General features: G+C 30.0%; 1 protein-coding gene across 1 annotated transcript in view; it reads right to left on the bottom strand.

The window, feature by feature from the left end:
• The window catches only part of LOC106678726 (uncharacterized), a 17,512-nt gene extending 3,995 nt beyond the window's left edge, over positions 1 to 13,517 (bottom strand). Inside the window, exons 1-4 of the mRNA XM_067051263.1 lie at positions 13,420 to 13,517; positions 12,385 to 12,582; positions 11,101 to 11,225; positions 5,407 to 5,545 (exon numbers count right to left, since the gene is read on the bottom strand). Coding sequence (XP_066907364.1) covers positions 5,407 to 5,545; positions 11,101 to 11,225; positions 12,385 to 12,574 — 454 coding nt within the window. The 5' untranslated portion in view covers positions 12,575 to 12,582; positions 13,420 to 13,517. The remainder of the gene's footprint in view (positions 1 to 5,406; positions 5,546 to 11,100; positions 11,226 to 12,384; positions 12,583 to 13,419) is intronic.
• Positions 13,518 to 13,772: the final 255 nt, after the last annotated feature.

The raw sequence follows: 13,772 nt of genomic DNA, 5'->3' as shown, positions 1-13,772 counted from the left end.
AATATATACAAACAAAAGAATAGACAAATGAACATAATCAGACTATCTGTATGAAAAATAAATAAATAAAATAACATCATGATAAAATAATATATTTATAAATATTAAATGTCTCAAATAGAGGCTTAAAATGAGTTTTACAAAATTATATGTTATAAACGAGTTGTTTCATTCAACTCTAAAGTGGTTTAAGGATTATTCAATTGTACCACCTCATAAAAAATATACTATCTTACAAAATACCAAGGATTATGTGCATATCACAGATCTTTGGTTTAAAAATCCTATTTCATAACTTTTTCAACTTAAAAATTATTCAAAATAAAAAGAATATAGACATATTTAATTGATATACAACCACATACTATGTATAAGTGACAAAATTACAGTAATCATTAAATAAGACTATGAGAATTTCTAGTAAAACAATCATTATTATCCATATTAATACAGCTACTTTTTTTTTTTCTTTTTCTAGAGACAAAGTGCAAAGTAAATACAAAAATTATTGAAGCAGAATTCACAGAAGGCTTCAGCGTATTTCAGCATATTGAAAAAGAACTGCTTGGGCTTGAAATTGGAGTCCTCATCAATAATGTTGGAATAAGTTATCCATACCCAGAGTACTTCCTTGACCTGGACAAAAGAGAGAAAGTATTTTATGACATGATCCAATGTAATATTGTCACAATGCTTGAAATGTGCCAAATAGTGATGCCAGGTATGGTAGAAAGGAAAAGAGGAGTTGTGATCAATATTTCATCTGGTACAGGAGAGATTCCCAGCCCTTTGCTCTCAGTATATTCAGCCAGTAAGGTCTGTATTCGTATCATTTTTTCGATGCTAATTTTATTGATACCAACTATATTAAGACCCATTGTGCAAAAAATATTGTTAATTTATTCACTACCAATTCTAAACTTAATAGTGGACCATCTATATGATATTTATTAAATTAAAACTAATTTTTTTCAAAAATCCTGGGTTAATCAGCAACTTATTTATAAGGCAGTAACCACTTAGAGTTTCTATAATAATGTTGGAAAAATTGTGCAGATATAAACCATGTAAACCTTTATAACCAAAGAATACTTAGTTTTACATTATTAATTTGTAACTGAAAATCGATACATGCATCTGCATTTAGGCAGAGTAATTGTGTACTACATTACAACACAAGGACATTTAAAATATGTTTAACTGATAGTAAAAAACAATCAACTTGGTTCGACTGAAAAAATGGTCAGTCAAATCTACTATATACAATTAGATTTAACTAACTATTATCAAATGAGCACGAGATAACAAATAATTTTTGCTATATATAAAAAATAGTTCAAATTGTACTTGTCTTGTAATGAACATTTTACGGAATTAATTATTGGAAATTATTATTTGGACTGTATCTCGCTGACATACCAACACATTCTAAATCTTATAGAATCCCCATAATTCTTCTTTTCTCTACGTCTGCTTTTCAGAAGCTCACTTTCCTGTCATGTTCTTTATCTGGCTTTATTTTTTTAAATTCTCACCTCTCATACTTAATTTGATCTCTTTATATTTTATATTCACTATCCATTCCTTTTCTTTTGTATTTATATATCTTATTTTAAATTTATATTCATATGTTACTTCCAGCTTTAGTACAGTTACATTCTAATTAATTTATTATTATTAACGTTTATATTATATAAAACATACACCTGTGTAATTTACACCCCTAATTATTTATGTTTATTGTATCCCTTCTTTTAACTTCATTTCTTTTGTGTATTCTTTCCGAGTATATTTATATAAATACATATATTTTTGTCAATACAATTTATTGTATCCCTTCTTTTAACTTCATTTCTTTTGTGTATTCTTTCCGAGTAACTTCACCTTGGCTCTGACTTCCAGCCTGTGTGGTACATTGATTTTATTCTTATCCCTTTTGACGTGACAACGTCTTATAAATTAGATTGCAGGGAGTCATGTAGGCAAAAGTGTAGCGTAACGGAGAGTGCGGTGGTGGGGGTAATGATGTATTCTGATCATTAAATTATGTCTGAAATAAGGAATATGCGTATAATAAAATTTTGGTATTAATTAAAAATCTATAATAGCTACTATATATCAAGATTGAATCAGTATACAACTGGTATTGAACTAGTGAACATGGGTAGTAAACAAGAAAATGATCCTAAATCTAACAGTGATCGACAAAGTGACTTTAGAAAGCGTTGAAATCAAATAATGCATTTACGAAATTTATGAAGAGAAAATTAAATTTGGATTGTTTGTCAAATACAAATAGTGCAACAACATTAGGAGGGACAGTGATTGACTTGACATTTTCCAGGCATATTACAGCCGAATTGATGCCACTCATCTCATATTTCTCGTACCATCGTCCGATTATGAACAGAATAATGGAAATTAATTGTTAAATATAAATATCATTTGTAAAGGAAAATAAATATCTTGATTCAAATATTGTGTGTCTATTTTATTAATATTATTATTCCAATATTTAGCGTAAAGTTGTCACGTCAGGCGCGTTTCGGCGCGAAGCGCCGAATCCCACGCGTTTTTTTTTTTCTCATTCCCTAGTTTTTACTTTAATTTATATTTCTTCTTTTTATATGTTATTATTTCCGTTTCCATTAATTGTCTATAAACTTTTATTATCCTTATTTGTTTTTTACGTTTCATTGTACATCTTTTTCACTTTTCATTTACTTTTCTCATTCGTGTTAACGCCTTTTAAATGTTTGTATCTTCTTTAGCCCTGATGAAGCCCTGCAACGTGGGGCGAAACCTTGGCTCAATATAAATAATTTAATCACTATTTGAGTTTTGTTTTTAAAGGACCCGGACCATATTCCTTTTGTATTATTATACAAGGTCAACAATCGATCTTCCCGGAAATAATTATTATTAAATTATAGCCATTATGCCATAATTAAGTAACATTGTTTAAAAAAAAAATGTATTTTATGTTAAATCATAACTTTTCTTATAATTTATGTAGATAAATCTGATTTTATATTCTAAAAGGAAAAAAAAAGGTGTATTGGGCTTAGAGAGGATATAGACAACAATTGGAAAAAAGTAAATAAAAATAAAAACCAATATATAAAGAAAAAACAATTATTACCACGGACATGGTGCGTTCACAATTTTTCAAGACTGGCCTCAGAACCGAAAATGTACTAAACATTTTTGAGCAGTAAACTTCGAAGTTGATATTTTGAGTATATGTTACTCAATTGAAATTTGAAAATTTTTATATGGAATCTCTAGACCAATTTAGGAGCTTCCTTGGTAAGCTATTGTTGAATAAAGGCTACTTTTCAACTCCTATAATGAAGAATATTTACTCTTTAATAATATTGTTGGCAGATTTTCGTGCCTGAACGATGAGCTGTACCTATTAAACTAGCTATTACAGTGTTGGCCTTGTCAGTTTCTGGAAGCAGTTGTTCGCATTGCTAAAAAGTTTCTTTTGAAGCAATTTCTTCTAAATGAGTTCTCGGATTATTTGACCATACTCTTAACAAATTATCCAGTAATCTCTAAACAATATCAGACATTTATGATGTACACCAATTATTCTCAAAATTTGTCTTATTAAAAAATCTAGTGCCTTGCGAACATCATAATAGTTTGAGCCATTTTGCGAAAATCGATTCTATAAATTGGCACTTACGATACAATCGATTTCATCAAAAAAGTTACTGTCACAATCCAGGCATCTACCCACCTGAGGTTACCACCTATTTTTTAATTTTTTTAAGGTTGCCACCAATTTCATGAATACGAAACTAAAAAATTAAAATTATTTAAACTAGGTAGTTCCTATCTCGAGGTAACGTAACTAGAAATTTTCTTCAAAAAGGAGGTTACTTTGCATTTTTTAGAAACATTTGAAGGAGAGTTCTAAGTAGTAAAACTATCACAAAGTCGATTGTTGTAAAATCTTGAATTATTTCTGATTTGTTTCGTAAAATCAAAAGCTGAAGTCTTGACTCGAATCCGTTCCAAGGTTTGACTTATTCGCATAACACTGATAATCGTTCAAGGTCTGAATTTATATCTTCAGAACTAAAACCATAGCAATTTTTAGAACTCATTATTAAATAGAACTTTTTCTTAAAGTACTTCAGCTTTATTATATTATTTTTAAAAGAATTGTTCTTATGTAATTAGTTACTTATTTATTTTGTATAATTAATTATTGGTATTTAGTACTAATAATGATAGAAATACTACTAACAATTTTTTTTTTTTATTAACATATGTACCAGATCAGTGGTTCCCAAACGTTTTTCACCTATGAACCCTTTCTGAGCTAAACTAATTTCGTGGAACCTTTGTTAGGCTAAAAAATTGCACGGCACCTTTGACAAGCTAAAAAAAATATATAAAAATTTCAGTAAAATTAACCTTAGATCGGTCAAGGATGTTAGAAAACCAGAATAACGGGACAAGTTTAATGCTGCAATGTATAGTATATTTGTTATTGTAATACATATAAATATATATATATTGTAGTATTTCAAGAAATATTATTATTATTTAGCATTAACTAGCAGTACTCCGATCATACGCTAGAGACTTTGGGAATCGTATTAAATGTTTGTTAATCGACATAATTGTTCTAACAAAATTTCTTCCTAGGCGATTTTTTAGTAGTATTATGACGACTTATAGACATCTAGTAAATGGATTTTTGAGTCCGCCTACACAACAAAGTCAATTTCACAAAGTTTACAGATATATTATCGTTCTTCCGGACCAGCTATATGTTTTACTCTTGTAACGTCTGAGCTTAAACCTCAGATACTTCCTCAGATCATATTTTAAAAACTTTCAGGAGATACGCAAATTTTTTAACTCTTTTCAAGACAATGCAGTTTCTAGGTAAATCAGAGAAGCTATATTCCTCATTATTTGAAAAAAAAATATGTTTTACCTTTAATTATTAGTTCTAATATCTTATTTGAGATGTATAGATTAATTTAATTTTAATTTAAAATCTTTTCCTCACATCGTAAGCCCAAAGGACTATTTATTAGTATATTTACTTCTATCTTTCATCTCATGTATTATGAAGGATAGACACACAAACCATTTTTCAAAACTCGGTTATTTAGACTTTGAGCAACTCAAAACATGGATTCACGTCAAAAACAGGAATTCGAAATTTTTTACGATCGCATTACTGTCTGAGTGTGAACAGCCAAGCACAAAAATTGAAAGTCGTACGGTTCTGAAAATACATGTTTTAGGAGGAAACTAGACCAAAGTACAGTTGTGCAAGGAGGTGATTCGCTTTCAATATTTCATACCTTCTGATGATGTGTATGAATGCTTTACCGAACTATCCCACTACTTAGGTTAATCTCTTTTTGATATCACCTTGGTTGAACTTATAGACGACCTTCCACCTCCCTCCAGAAGATTGCCAACTCCATTCCATCGGCGACACCAATGCCTCAGAGTTGACAGTTACTGGACATTGTTTTGCAGACTTTCTTTCCAACCACCAGCAGCTTCCCTGTAATAGAAATATTACTGTAATAATCTAAGTAAAATGTAATCAAATAATTAAACAAAACTCAGTTAACAGTATAATAATTTGGTTACAACACAATATCTCTAAGAACTAGAGGATTGATTGGGTGAGAATCTACTTAATATTTCTGAAATATATTCATTTTTACATGTTTAATTTGCTTTTGCTATGATTGTCCAACAAAGCAATATTTTCATAAAAGTTTTTATAAAAAATTCATCGCAGATTCCAACAATAGTGATGAAAGTTAGATAAATTTGGATTTTTATAGCGATACGTCGTTTTCAAAGAAAACCCTTTAAAAATTCATTTCTTGAGATGGATTGAAATAGGAAAGGGGGGTTGGCGGGACTGATATATAAATAATATTTATGTTGGGTGTATAGACCATGAATATCTTTAGCTATGCGATGTGATCTTGCCTACACCAGTACATATACTGTAGAGGGCATTACCCATTCTCCATGGTTTTCGTGTAGGAATCAACATGTTAACAAAACTCGATGATATAATGTTCTGGGACCAACTAAGCAGTGTCTTTCAGTGGGGCCAATTATGCAGGGTATCCGACGTAACATGTGGATTCACGGATTATGGCTGATCAAAATCGGCAGGTTCTTGAGGATCTATATATCTTTCCTAAAAGCAAACGATTCATGGACCATACCACGTGATTTCCATTTAAGTTATTTAGCTTAAGGGAATCACTCCGTCTGAAGTCGGTATGAGTTGCTTCCATTATACTGACGGGCCTCAGACACAGGAGTGAGTCGATTCATTGCTTAATGGATTCGGGTACATGGATACACATACAGTTCTGTGTTTTAATAATTATTCAGGATTTTAGGGAGTGGAACGGTTTATTGACCTATGACGTCATTGGTGATGCAGGTCACGATAAAGAACAAATCTAATCAAAAACAAAATATGTGGAAGAAGATTGAGAGTTTGTGCTAACTCACAGGTTTTTGGTGAAACTTTATATTTATAATATATTGTAAAATATCCCAAGAACTATAACAAATTTAATCAATAATAATTATTATTCAAAACTATCTTAGTCGTAATTCCATTTAAAATAAAAATTTAATATAATCTAAATATCACAGGAAATGAATTTTTTTTTATGAAGGAATTTGAAAAATATGTCTTATCATCAACTGATATATTTAAGATAATTTCTAGATAAGGTTTATTTTGTAGCTCTCCTGATATCTTCTGAATTATTGGGACTCTCATTCATTTCTTGAAATTCATATAAATTAAATAACTAATTATTGGGTTACGTAAAATAACTTATTCCTATTTCTTATCTTTTAAATATTAATTTTTATAATAATGTAGAAGTATTAATCCATTTTTTTTGGATATCCACTATCCCTGCTTTATCATTTTTAATAATCAAAAGAAATAGATTTTTTTTAATATATATATTTTTTTATAAATAAACTTTATAAAAATAAAATTTGATCCTTAAAATTACGAACTATAAAAAGAAGAGACCGAATGGTGTCAAAAAGAAAAATAATCTAACAATATGGATTTAATGCAACCTTAAGTTTTTAGACTATGGTGTTAGCTTATAATAATTAGTTTGAAAACGAATTAAAGGCCGTAAGGTTACAAAAAAAATTGTCACAGTGCGTGCTTTATAACTTTCACTTATTAACCTACTTACGTCTTCGCGTTATTGGTTGGTGAGTGAGCTTGTGCTGAATTTTTGTGATTTTCGAAAAAAAGACCAGAGAAGACGAAAATTATAAACTAAAAATTTCCATTTTCTGTTACTATAAAAATTCATATTTAGGGTTCTTGAGATACAAATAAGGAATATCAACTTTTTTCCTGCCAAGAATTCAATATAACAAAAGATAAGGAAGTCGTAATTCTGTGGTTTCAGTTTTTCCATTCCAATCAGATAAATCAACTTTTTCTTTTTTCTAGTTTAATTATTCATAAAACTCTTTGAGATTTTGTATTTATCCATTGCTTATTATTCTTATCAATGCTAACTGTTAATTTTTTTCAAATTAACAAAACCGAAGGCACTTCAGAGAAAAGAGAAAAAAAAACAGCAGAGAAATAGAAAAAAACTTATAATCAATGGAAATAAATACTTCCAAGAGTTCTATATATAAAAATAGAGTTTAATAATGTGTCTGGGGTGAAGAGGAATATGTTTTATACGGCGATAAAAGATGATGTTATAATTTTTTTATTATTGTATAATTATATATTAAAAAATATTGATTTAATGATGTTCAAAAAGATTTTTTCCTCTATCATTTTGATCGATAACTAATAATTAAAGTACTTAAGTAAATGAAATAAAATAAAAAGTAGTATATGCATGATTTTAAAGAAATGCCCAAGTTGTTTTCGGACAGCAGCTGCTACTCATCAAACTCCAATTTTCACGATTCAGTATTCACAGAGAACATTATAAATGTAAAATAACTTATTATTTATTTTAAGGGTTTGAGACTATACCTCTCTCCCCCCCCCCATAACCAATTGTTTAAAAAAAATGTAACTACTAAATTAACCATGGACGGCCCACCAGGTCGATCTGGTATTAAATAAAAAAATATTAATGAAAAACGTTAGAGCGCAAGGGAAATCCAACATTATTTTGAGAGGTAAGAGCTAACTCTAATAACGAGATAAATAATTGCAAAGCAGAATTATACTTACGTAATTGAGGAAATAAAAAAAATTGCACGAAACAAATGTGTTTTGTAATATGATATGAAACAAAATTATCTTCACTGGTTTTCAAAATTTTAGCAATTATTTTAAATCATACCAGCGTTGAGATAGTTTTTCGGCTAAAAATGAAACGTTACTCATGCGTTGAGTATATAACTTATTCTGTCCAGTTGCCACATTATATTTAAATATAGAATAAAATTAATTTATAATAACGTTTTTTTTTTAAACATCGTGTACATGTTACCGTATCAGAATGATATTTTCAGGTCAAGTGAAAATCTTACTCATCTTTAGATTTTATGATTGGAATGCCTTAGATAATTGTTGTATAATAGGTTGTGACCAATACTTGGATCCCATCCAATTCTACAGGCCCCAAGCGTTTAGTCGCTAGCTAAACAACGAGTTACAAAGCTTTCACTGTGCTGTTATTTAATGTGGTTGAGTGTGTGTACATCTTTTTCTAACTAGGTTTCATGGTAAATAGGCTGTAAAAAAATAAATAAATAATAATTGTTTCTCTCATAAATTATTGCCTAATTGGTTTTACTTAAAATTAAATGCGCCCTTGTTATTCCCTTTAGGATTCATAAATTATCTTTCCTGTAAATTAGTTATAATACTTTTTTGTGGACTTTGTAAGGAGCGTCTGTAATCGAAAATTCTGCATGAAGCACGGCATAAATAAGAAGGAAAAATAATATAGATAGAGGTTTGTCGCGCCCAGAGCATGCCCGAGGTCGAAAAGAAAAAAAAAAAAGGAAATCAACAAAAACCATGAGTACAGTTATTCTTCCTTGAACTCTCCACAATTCATTCCTAACGGCATATTGAAACCTTTATTGATTATGTTTAATATATCTTTTAAATTTTATTATCAAAAGAGTCCTTGAAAACTGAAAAATTATATATTATAGGAAATTACTGGAGAGGACAAAATAACAGTTAATTATTAACATAGTCTAATATTTATTAGTATGATTGTTGTAGACAAGTTTTAATAATGCCAATACAATTTAAAAATAGAAAATAATATATAGGTACTGTATATTTAAAAAAAAATAAATCATAGCAGAAAATCGTAACATTCAAAACATTGTTGTTTTTCTCTAATAATTTTTCTTATTTGAGGGCGTTTTGGTCTGTAGAAATTATTTAATGTAAAACTCGCTAATCATGCGGAAATTATAAATTACAATATATGGATGGTGTTGCGTAATAATATACAGATTCTAAATTATGATGCTGGAATTCGAAATTTTTGTAATTTTTCTTTTTGATACTTTTGTTAAGAAAAAATGCATCCTTCAAATGTTTATATCCGTAAATTTTACGAGTTTCTGAAAAAAAAAGTTTATAACATTTTTGTATATATACATATAAAAAAATTTCATATTTTAAATTTTAAATAATACTTAAAATTTTGAAGTATATACTTCCTGGATTTTTACATGTATATTGTTTTCTATTTTTCCTCTTTCAAAAGATGATTATTATTACTATATTCTTACATTGCTTTTATCTTCTTATAATACTAACGCTGTACATGTTTTTCTAATACCACTTGATTTTATATTATAAGTTAATTTCATTTTATTTTCTAGTTATGTGTTTCCTACCGTTCAGTATGGTTGTTATCTTCATCTTTGTTCTTAAAAATAAATGAGTTACTTATTTATGCTGTTCACTGATCGCACCCTCAACCATCTAATATAATTTCCACGGTCAAAAAATAACGCATAATTATAAATTTATTTAATTAAATAAATAATACATATTATTATTATTTAATACAATTATTAATTTCTAAAAACTGCTTAGTGAGTTAATTGTAACTTGGAATTATTAACTGAATAAGACAACATATTTTCGATCAGTTTAAAATTTCATGAATAACAGTGTCACTGGTTATTTTAATTCCTCAAATAATTTCATTTCGTGTGAGAATAGTCTCCTGAAGAAGATAAACCTTTTTTCAGATACAAAAAAAAAAAAAAAAAAAAAAAGGATACTGTTTCTTTTCGAATATTAATTTAAATTTCGGAATGATATCAAAAACTATGGTTTAATATTTATTTCGTAAAGCGACCAATTACTTTTTTTTCAAAAATTCCATTAGTAATAACTTTTTTGATAGTAAGAACGACGTAATATGATACCTGAAAAATTAATTTATTTTTGTGCATTGAAAGTGTATTTTTAAATATCTGAGTAGTCATGATTATTCTACATTTTTATATATAACTTGATATTGGTGAAATTTAATTTTGAGATGTTTTCTGAGCGGTTTAGGAGTTTACTTTAATTATAAGCATAAGCTTGAGGACCTTCACAGATGAGCGACATTTCTAGGTTCATCTGAAATAAGACTGAATCGGAAGAAATACACTGGTTAATATAGAACTAAAACCTACTAAAAATAAGAAGGAAAATGAGACATGGTCAATTTTTCTCAGACCCGACTGTGATGAAGGAGGATTTTACACATTGTTCAAAAGGAGATACCAGATACCGCACACTGTTGTTGGTTCGTTCATGTAGTCTGCCACTAGTCGAATTCACTTAAAATTTGCGGTTGGTATCGCACACATTGTGGGAATTCATGCTTATGTAATTATAAATAAAGTGGAAAACATACATGAACTGTTTGATAAATATATAAACATATATTAATAGTTACAGTACCACGGCACGAACAGGAAGCAGCTGTGGAAAGAGGTTTTTCTAAAAATAATTCCCAAATTAGCTGGTTAATGGATGAATCTAAAACATTTTTTAGTTAATTTTTTTTTCTTTTACCATGATTATTAGAATTACCTATATACCTGAGTACGTTCCTTTGGTGTATCCTTGCAGTCCTTCATTTCATCTTCTCCCTGATTGTTACAGACCCTACAGCAATTTTCCCTGAATCCACAACTCGTTCCCCAGGGGTCGTAGTGAAGATTTCCTCAAATATATTGTAATAATTAAAAATGAATTACCTTAATAAAATATAATAATTACTTAAGGTTGCTTAAAGAAATAATTAACAAAATTCTGGCCACAAACACGGGTATGCCACATTATTAGTCCATCAACATCTAAGTTTTTTTTTTTTTGTTCATGTATAAAATATGAAGTAATGTCAAACAATTAATTTTCTCACTGTAAATAACTTTACATTGAATATCTGAAAAATGATACAAACAATGCTGAACTATCCAAGGAAATATAAACCAATGAAACAATGTAGAATCAAAGGTTCATAAAGCATTGTGTATGGTAGATTAGAGTCCCTAAAGATTGTGAGACTTCAAATGGAAACAGAAAAGACTAATCAGTGAATCTTTATTGTTAACCAGCGTTTTGCCCCACTTTGGAGGGCATCGTCGGGGCTAAAGGGCTAAAACAAGATACAAACATAGAATTGACAAAACATTAAAATAAAAAACATTTCAAAACAATTGTTACGTTAATAAAGTATATAAAAAAGAAATAATAATAACAATATAAGGAAGTATACAAGTAGCTGGACTGGAAGGAGGGAGAGAGAGGGAGAGGGAGGAGAGAGGGGGAGAGAGGGGAGAGAGAGAGAGGGAGAGAGAGAGAGAATTTAAACAATAATGAAAATGAAAAACTAAAAAACATTTGGGTGTCCACAATAGTTCAGAAATGGAGTAAGACAAGGGAGGTGGAGGTCAGATGTGTAAAGTGTAAGTAGTAAATAGTAATATAGTGCTAAAGTGTAAGTAGTAAATAATAAAATAGTCCTAACGTCTAAGTAGTAAATAGTATAATAGTAATAAGTCCGTTTGATGAAGTTTAAGATAATATAAGATGTGTCTATAAGTGAGAGAGATTTTATCTTTGTCAGTATTGTGGTTGACAGATTTTTCTTAATTCTTCAAGACTGACATAGAGGGCCTCAGTTAGGCGTTTTTGGTGTTTATGGACGGTAGCGAGAATGGAGGCTCTGTCAAAGTCGAAAGTATGTCCAAAAATGCAGAGCGTATTTTGATATAGTTACTTCAATATTTTGATACCTTTATTAACCGCCACCTATCTTCCTAAAAAGAAATTAATTCAGTTCATAATTGTCAGCTTAAATAATTTTAAAATTTACTTACTTGAATAAATATGGAATACGTATCGGCCATTGGGGCCTGGCTGGAACCCGAATATGTCACAGTTGTAGGACAAGTTCCAAGGAGTAGCCGAAATATATTTCTGGTCGCTTTGCCAAGATCGAGCAGAATCATAAGACACACAGGACGGTTCCTTCTCTTCCCGACTCTTATGGCAGGCTCCGATAGCCATGCGATCAGCTGTAAGCAAAAAACATTTAACAATAATTGGTTTAGTGAACACGAAGGTTCGATGCCGAAGCCACCAACCGTTCTCTAAATATATCTGTCCAGTAACGCACCTCTAAACCCAAAGCTACAAAGTCAGTCTTAACACAATCCTCCCATCTACAATTTACACGTCGGTTCAGTGTTTATTAATATTTCAGGGATCCGTTCGTTACTAAGCTCCACAAGCTTATACGGCCATCTTATACACCGCAATGCTGTAACCTGAATTATATTTACTAGGTGCAGTTCCCCCAATTCAGCGTAGTGCAGCCTTCTAAAGTCCTGTTCCAGTCCGAATATTTTACGCAAAACTTTATTTTCAAAAACCTTAAGGCGCTGTTCTTCCTTCAGTGTAAGAACAGACGAAAGAGTGTAAAGTACAGTAGGAAGGATAATTGTTTTGTAGATTCTAACCTATGAGTTTTTCGATTGAATTTGCGAGCTATGCAATTTCGAAATTGAAAAATAACAAGCCTTTAGCCTCGCTTTAATTTCTCATCAACTTCGTTTTTTCTACTTACTGTAGAACCAAAATTCTTAAACCTATCTACCTATTTGAATGTATTTCATCTTACATCTATTTCACTGAGCTATCTCTTTTATCAACGATAAAATAAAAATTGTGACATCTGATCAGAACGGAAAATGCCGAAACCTTTCCCGATTGCTTGACTGCTTCATTATCTTTTATTAACCCGAGGGTATTTTCGTGAATAAAATTGTTTCAAGATAAGTAATAACTTGATATTGAGCACACGTGAAAAATATTTAGTAAGGTGGGAGACTCAATTGACACAGGATCCTAACCTGACACAGGAGATTTCTTCAATAAAAGATTAGTGGGCTTCAACCGTTGGAACAGGTTTTTGAAGACGCTACCTGGGCCCCAAGATGGGTAAGGGACATTAGTCAAGGGATAATCACGCGGTTGGAATCCTGACTGTTCATTTTACAAAAACTTCCTCAAGGTCTGTGATTCTATAACTGTATTCCCTCTTGCCCCTTCGGCTGTTTTATTTTTACTAAGAAATTATTTATATAATCTGGATTAGTAAACATTTGGATAAAATAAAGATTTGGAAATCAAATATAGAGAATGTAGGGGAACTTGTTATCACAAAACGTTTTATCTCACTGGGAATGGTAATAGTTTATAGTTT

This window comes from Halyomorpha halys, unplaced genomic scaffold, assembly GCF_000696795.3.
Source record: "Halyomorpha halys isolate HHAL.00 unplaced genomic scaffold, Hhal_1.1 Scaffold157.1, whole genome shotgun sequence".
NCBI lineage: Eukaryota > Metazoa > Arthropoda > Insecta > Hemiptera > Pentatomidae > Halyomorpha > Halyomorpha halys.
Note: the sequence above shows the minus strand (reverse complement) of the source record. Positions and strands in the feature narration are given on the sequence as shown.